The 7,787-nt window shown below is 38.2% G+C and overlaps 1 protein-coding gene across 1 annotated transcript in view; it reads left to right on the top strand.

Moving 5' to 3' along the window:
• The window catches only part of UBR5 (ubiquitin protein ligase E3 component n-recognin 5), a 74,015-nt gene that overhangs the window by 37,610 nt on the left and 28,618 nt on the right, over positions 1–7,787 (top strand). Inside the window, exons 20-25 of the mRNA XM_009323082.1 lie at positions 813–1,023; positions 1,654–1,698; positions 5,045–5,171; positions 6,697–6,848; positions 7,247–7,342; positions 7,782–7,787. Coding sequence (XP_009321357.1) covers positions 813–1,023; positions 1,654–1,698; positions 5,045–5,171; positions 6,697–6,848; positions 7,247–7,342; positions 7,782–7,787 — 637 coding nt within the window. The remainder of the gene's footprint in view (positions 1–812; positions 1,024–1,653; positions 1,699–5,044; positions 5,172–6,696; positions 6,849–7,246; positions 7,343–7,781) is intronic.

Below are 7,787 nucleotides of genomic sequence, written 5' to 3'. Positions count from 1 at the left end.
CGAGCACCACACAGCCGCTCGCTCACTCCCCCCACCCCGGTGGGATGGGGGAGAGAATTGGAAGGGTAAAAGTGAGAAAACTCGTGGGTTGAGATAAAGGCAGTTTAATAATTGAAAATAATAATAATAATAATAATAATAATAAATCCAAAACACAGCACTGTACCAGCTCCTATGAAGAAAATTAACTCCATCCCAGCCAAAACGAGGACAACCCGTCCGTGGTTTGGTGGTTTAGTTAGATCTGCTGTGTGCAATGCTGCCATCAGGAGGTATTGTGTACCTGTTAGACTGAGATTGATTTCACAGTGGAGTATTCCATCACTGGGGAAAAGCTTGTTATATGGGGTGAGCCTCCCAGACCTTCAACAGCTTCTATTCGTTCACTTCTCAGAGTGTATATCGCTTGTTTAAAACAAATATGTAAGAGCTAGTTAATGTAGACCCCTTAGTTTTTTCAGTTGTTCCACTTCTCCCATGTTACGTGTAGCCATGAAATAGAAGTAATCTATATTAAATGCCCAGCTATGAAGCCAAAGATGTACTTTTGTGAGCCTGATAGCTTTTGCAGCTTAAGCTTCTCCTTTCATGTAACTTGTCTGTGCCTGAATGCATGCTGTTTCCTGTTTTTAACAGTGCTGTAATTGAGATGATGTGTATTCTCAACAGTTTCTGCACTGACTTCCAGCCAATGTCCTAGATCTAGACCTTTCTATTAATTTCAAAAATGGACAACTAGAAGTACTTAGGAAACTTGTATGTCTGCCTTTTGTGTTTTAAATTGTTAAAATATTTTATTCTTTTGAGTACAGAAACAAACTTTAATGCAGCACATTCTTCGATGTGACTATGAGGCTTGCAGACAATACCTGATGAATCTTGAACAAGCAGTTGTCTTGGATCAGAATCCACAAATGCTGCAGACGTTCCTTGGCCATAGATGTGACGGAAATCGCAATATTCTGCATGCTTGTGTGTCTGTATGCTTTCCAACCAGCAACAAAGAAACAAAAGAGGAAGAGGGTGAGCTCAACAATATCATGAAAATACTTTGAAAATAAACTTTTTATGCATTTTCAAGACCATTTGAAATAAAGGCTGCATTCTTCATATATGGGTATCTTAAAATTTAGCACCTAAAATGTGTCCTAGCCTTTCAAAGGTGCGGAGACATTTTTATTACTCTCATAAGGATTTATAAGAATTCAATAGTTAAGAATACTAAGCTGTTTTTATTGATTGTAAAAGACAAATTTTTCACATCCACATGTTAATTTTAGATGAAAACAAGTATTTTTCCACCTTTATATCACTAGTATCCCCGTTATATCACTAGTAAACTTTTAAGAGAAACGGTATTTAATATATTTCAAGTGTTATAGTATATGTTAATGCCTCTAATAAGAAATGCTACTTGCAGTTGACATGTTTTAAGAAATGTGAAAGAATGACCTTCAGTTAATGCCAGTTACTGACACCATTTTAAAATGTCTATTAAATACTGTTATATAAAAAATATCTTAACAGAACAAGGTTGCTAAGTCAAGCACTCAAAAATTAGGAAATGCCAGAATTAAGTTTACCCATGTGCTATACATGGGTATGCATTGTGAAATGGTCTTTAATTACACCGTCATACTATTTTTTCCACAGGACTACCTCATTCAGTGCACAAGATGGACGGTGCTCACCGAATGGGTAGCTATTCAATATTTCTTTTTATCCTCATCATTCAGTGTGTGGCCCCATTCCTTACTTACTGCACACCATACAAACCCTGCACTGAATAATGAATGAACTTCCTTGTGGGATTTTGTATGGTGCTGTCATTGAATTTTAGTCATTTATAGACCTTAATTGTTCCTCATATCCCTATTTATAAAATGGGGGTAATGCTGCAGCTTTCTCATCTCTTGAAGGTATTATAGCTTGAAGTTTTCCTGTATTCAAAGCTATTAACTAATTTTAAGGGTTCTGTTTGAGAAGCCTAGGGCCTGATCTCATTTTTTTGAGTAGGTGTTATTTCAAAACACTTTGTTCTAGAGCTGGATTAATAGTAGTTTTAGTTGTTCTGTGAATGTTAATTATTTCTGTGAGTCAGGCACCTTTTAGGCATCCAAAAATGAGTAAAATGTATCACGATCATCTGTAAAAACTTGTTTCATAAAGTTCTGTTTGCTGTTAGATGTGGCAGAAATAGGTTCCAGTTCTCTAAAGTGATGTTCAGTGGCATTAAACAGGACAACGCTTCCCCCTCTCCTTGCCAAGCTGTTGCTGCCTTACTACATGCCTTCCAAATGTTGCAGCAAACAAGGCATAAACAGCTTGCTCATTGCTTCATCTTTAGTGTGTCGTCCATCCTGTGCACTGATTGAGGCAGGGGTCTTGTTGCGGGGGGGGGGACGGGACACAGGGCAAAAAAACCCAAAACAAAAAACAACCCAAAACAAACAAACAAAACCCAACTGTGTAACTGAAGTTTGTTTTACTGTAAGCACACAAGGAAGCTGAAATAAGGATGCATGGGCAAACTTAATCTGACTTTTCCTAATTTGAGTGCTTGTCTTTGCAACCTTGACATTTTTTCAGTAACTTCATTTGGATGTAATTTAACTTCCTGAAAAATGAAAAATATGAACCTGATAGAGTTTTAATACCCCTCTGCCTCTCTCTTTCCCCTCACAAAAACTGTTTTAAAAGGGGATTCATATCTTTAGATTCAAATCACACTCACCTTCCACTGTAACTGTTAGCAATGGATATTAGGACAAGCTCTGTGCATCATCTGGAGGGCAATGGTGACGAATAGTACTGTCTGTAAGTTATACAGCCATCTGTAATGGCTGTAAACTGTAACTGTAAAAGTAGTTTGATTTAGGAGTAAAGGGTTCAATTCCAGACTCCAGATATGATGTTCCTTAACAATTACAGAACATACTGCCCCTTCCTAGCTAGTACCTGCCTGAGATCTGTCACTCTTCTTCATATAGATTCCTCCTTAAGTGCTGGAAAGGGAATACTGAGGGCAGGGATAAGCTTTTTTTTGATCTCAGATCCTGTGCCTAGTATTGTCATAGCTCCTGCAGCACTGAATAGATGAATTGCAGGAAAAGTGGCCCCAGACCTGCAAAGCTGGGGGAAGGCTGCTCTGTTTCTCTGTGATTTGATATCTCCTCAGTCTTGCCAATAGAAAGGATCTTGGAAAAGACAGGTCCAAAAGAAATGCCCAAAGCATGTGAAAGCATTAAAGAGTTATGATACTAAATTTCAGATAACTTTACTGAACACGTACAAACTGAGTTTTTTCTAGAGAATTGGGACAGGTTTCATTAGACAACAGAACAGCAAATTACCCGTAGAGCCAGGGTATTTACAATTGATGGGTCTCCAAAAATGAGTACTAACTTCATAAGTGGAACAGTGAAAATTCAGTTAGTTTACTGTGGGACCAAGGATAGCTGAAATATCTCTGTTGCAGAGAATGGTTGTATTGCTTTGTATTGCTTGAGGGATCACTCTCAAGAGCTGTGACCCCCCGTGTGAGGGGTCCAGAAGTACTATGTGATGGGTCATGAGTTGAGAGAACTAGTGGATCTTAGAAAGGAGTACAGCACAAATACAATGGCAATTCATTTACAACTACAGGTGAACTAGTATAGAACTAGGAGCACAAGAGTAATATTCTGCTAAGTGCTTGATAGTTGTCTGCTGTGGGTAGTAGGTGATTTTTGTCTAAGAAACCTGCACGTGCTTGAGAACAAGCAAAACCTAAGATCTTTGCTACTTCAGGTAGTCATGAGTAGAATATCTAAAGGATAAACATACTATAAAAGCTGACAAACACCATTGAATTACCTTATTCTGTGAACTCAAAGTTAAAGGTATTAATAATACATTCTTGTTTAAAAAAAAAAAAAGAAAAAGGGAATTATCCAGGTCTTAGTACTGTCAGTGGAAAAAATATGCGTGCAGAGGATGGTGACTGTCAGTTTGAAAAGCCTTCAAATGGAAATTGAGCACTAGCCATAGCAACTTTGAGACATGTCCTGCAAGAATGATCAGAGTCACTTTAAGGAAATTTTTTTATTTTTCCAGAAATACACCTTTTCCTTCTAGTTTGTACCAAAAATTGGCTTTCGCTCTGTTGAAAGGCAAATTGCCCCTCTCCTGGCCTGTATCATGCTAAAAGTGGCTTCTCTTTCAGTTCTTTCTGGATCCATGGCTGTAGTGAGTCATAATTTGCTATGTAGTGACTATGCGATCTTTAATTGTCGGTAGCTCCTAAAGAAGCAATGACTGTTACTCTGTGCAAACCTTGTACAGCTGACTTTACTGCTTTATCTGTGTCTTTATCTTGTAGACAAATAAATCTACATTAGGTCTTTGATTCAGGTGGCTGCCTCAAGGTATACTGTAACTGTACAACTAGGCAATTTTTTATATTCTGTATAGCATTTGGTACAATTAGGTCCTCGTTATGACTAGGACCTTTAGGTGTTATGGTGCTTAGGGTTTCAGATGTTAGAAGAAATGCTCATTCTTTCTGATGTAAACTGATTGTGCTACCTTATTATAACACAGTTAGTTTTCCGAAGCACGCTCGTAAGTAGAGTGTGTATCTTTACAAGCCCACAACTTTGCATTATTGTTCATGGCTGCTCATTGTGAAGTGTGGGGTTTCTTTTTGTGGTGTTCTGGGTTTTTGTGGTTGTCATTGCTTTTGAAGCCTTGATCCAGCAAGTGTCTGGAATCAGCTATGTGATAGGTCCTTGTCTCTTGATGATACTGAAAACTGAAAGCTTGTTCTGGAATTTGGGTGCCTTGAACTTCCTTCCTTGATGGCTTTTTAGAAACCAAACCAAGTCAGAATCATGGTTAAGCTCGTCCAAAATAAAAATTTGTGTATGAACCTATGCTGTCCCTCTGAATCTTTAAAAAAAAAAAAAAAAGCAGGGAACATTTTATGATTAGTGACATTTCATACTTCTTCCTTATAATTTTCCCAAGTGAAATTTTGGCACTAACACTTTTCTTAATTTCTCAGAAGCAGAGCGCTCTGAAAGGAATACATTTGCTGAAAGGCTCTCGGCTGTGGAAGCTATTGCAAATGCAATCTCTGTTGTGTCAAGTAACGGTCCAGGAAATCGGGCAGGATCGTCAAGCAGCAGAAGGTAAACTGACTAATGCTTTCTTCTTGTTTTCTGTATGCTAATTTCCACATTAATTACCAATCTCTTATTAATTTTTTCCTTCAGTCTAGTTTAAGAATGGGCTCTATTACTAGTTCAAAGTCAGATTTCACTTCTTCAAGCACCAAACTAGAGCTCTAGTGGGTTTTTTGAAGCCTTTTCTGGTGTGAGAACTAATGGTGGGATATTTCTGAACTAATTCTGTTTTCTGGGTTTGGGGCATTGTCTCCTCAGGTGTAAAGTGGAAATGCTCCTCCTTGTGGGGAAAGGGAATTTGAGGATAAGCTCTAGTGTTCTTTACCAAGGAGAATTAAGTATCATAGAAGTACTATAATAGCACTCAGGCTTGTTCTTTTAAGAGAATTTCTGAGGGAGGTGGTCACTTACACAGATAAACAATACTGAGATCAACATAACACCAGTGGGGAAGAACTTGATTGCTTAGGATAAAAAGAATCAACTTATTGTTGTAGTAGGAGTCCTTTGTATCGAGATGGCTATAAAGGATAGGTTTCTGACCCTGACAGAATCCTAATTTCTTATGTCAAATTTATGTTCTTCCTCGTTCCATGATGGTAACTGAGTGGTGCTCACGTCAAGGGAATTTGACGGTATCTGTGCTGAGTTCTAGTCAGTTCAGAGCACTCTGGATGAGGGCACAGTACAATTTTTTTACGTAGCTCTGTAATCAGAGCGATTGGCATGAAATGATGTCTTTATCCTTCCCAAGCTACAGTCCTCATCACCGTGATCTTTTTGATGTGGGAGATAAGGCTAAGGGTTGAAGCTTCCCTCCCACATTCTGTAGGAGACATTACTCTTAAGAGGAAGTGCATTTAAAAAAAAAAACACAACAAAAAAACCCCCAAAAAACCAAAACCACCTTTATGTTTGTACCTCTTTCTTTGTGTCACACTGGGTTCTTTGGCTTCTACCTTATTCCTACCACCTTTCCCTCTAGTAAGATGATACAAAATTTCTTGAAATTGTTTGTTGACTGTCCTTAGTAAAGTAGTACTTACATGTTAAATATCTTTAAACAAATAACTCCCTTCAAAAAAATTTTTTTCAAGCACCATTTTTATTCTTTCATTAACCTCTTCTTGTAGTTAGATTTTAAAAAAACAGCAGCGACAAGAGCAAATCCTTGCACAAGCTTAACACCCCATGGCAATGAGTTTGCGGTAAAAAGAATGTCAAATAGTGGTAACAATGCCCATCAGCAGCTGCTCCCTGCAAGAGGCAGTGCTGTGGTGACTAGGGATGCATACTGGGCTCAAATCCGCCTTGATACGTTGCTGGCTGACTTCTTCCAAGGCCATTATATTCTGTTGCAACAAAATGGAACACAGGAATGAAAAATACCTCTTTGCTCATTCTTCTTTACGCTGAAGAAAAATGGAGATAAGAATAGTTTGGTTTCCTTTTTCAGTGTGAAATTCTGCTTTAAAATGTTATCATTATAAATGAAAATGAGATAGTATTTTTACCTTGGTTTTGTATTCAGTTTGAGATTAAGGGAAATGATGAGAAGGTCCTTGAGAGCTGCTGGATTGGGCAGACATGAAGCTGGTGCTTCATCAAGTGATCACCAAGACCCAGTTTCTCCACCAATAGCTCCTCCCAGCTGGGTTCCAGATCCTCCTGCAATGGATCCGGGTAAGTCTGCTCATGTATCACATTAGACTGTAGAATGAGAGATTTAATAAAGGAACCAATGGCTTTTAATGTGAATCACTTAGATTTCAGCGTGAAACTAAAATACCTAATGGCAGTGAGGTAGCAAGAGGTCATTGAGGTAGCTTTAAGAGTTTACTGAAGACTTAACAGCTGTTTTTAAATCCAGTGTGTGTCTTTCTAACGCTGGTGTCAAACTTCTGTGACGGGTGTTTTGTAATGTTGAGTTACTTTACTAATCTAGGAATGTGGCCATTTGTAGGAAAGAGTACCAATTAAATACAGAAAACCTGCAGTGTGTTAGACATTTGCAGAAAGAGCATGTTGTTAGGGATGTTTTTATGTATTGATATACATCCTGCTGTTCTGTTTACTGAAAGATGGTGACATTGATTTTATCCTGGCCCCCGCTGTGGGATCTCTTACCACAGCAGCGACTGGCACCGGCCAAGGACCTAGCACCTCCACAATACCAGGTGAGGACATACTGCTTATCTGATTGCGCTATAGAAGGAAAATGATTTCAAAAGCTGTCTTTGCTTGCACAGACTTTCTGCATATGGAAATGCCTCTTACCAGATGAAGATTGGATTGAAGCAGAATTTCACAAGTGTGCAGAAAGTAAATGAAGCACCATGCTGTGTTTTATGTAAAAATTATTTTTACCTGGGGAATGACAAATATGTAAAAATATGGAATTCAGTATGAAATTGGGATTACTGTCTGTATTTCAGAATGTAATTTGGAACTGAAATTTACAGTACTTCAGTGAAATGTTGCTGAAACTGGCAAACCACTGAATAGTCGAGCTCCTGATTAATTACCCCAGTGAAACATTGAATTATTTGCTTTTAATAGGTAGTCATTTTCTGAGGAAAAACTGTTTCTCTGCAATTTTTTTTTTTCTCATTACAGGTCCTT

The sequence above is a fragment of the Pygoscelis adeliae genome, unplaced genomic scaffold (assembly GCF_000699105.1).
Source record: "Pygoscelis adeliae isolate BGI_AS28 unplaced genomic scaffold, ASM69910v1 Scaffold174, whole genome shotgun sequence".
Taxonomy (NCBI): Eukaryota; Metazoa; Chordata; class Aves; order Sphenisciformes; family Spheniscidae; genus Pygoscelis; species Pygoscelis adeliae.
Note: the sequence above shows the minus strand (reverse complement) of the source record. Positions and strands in the feature narration are given on the sequence as shown.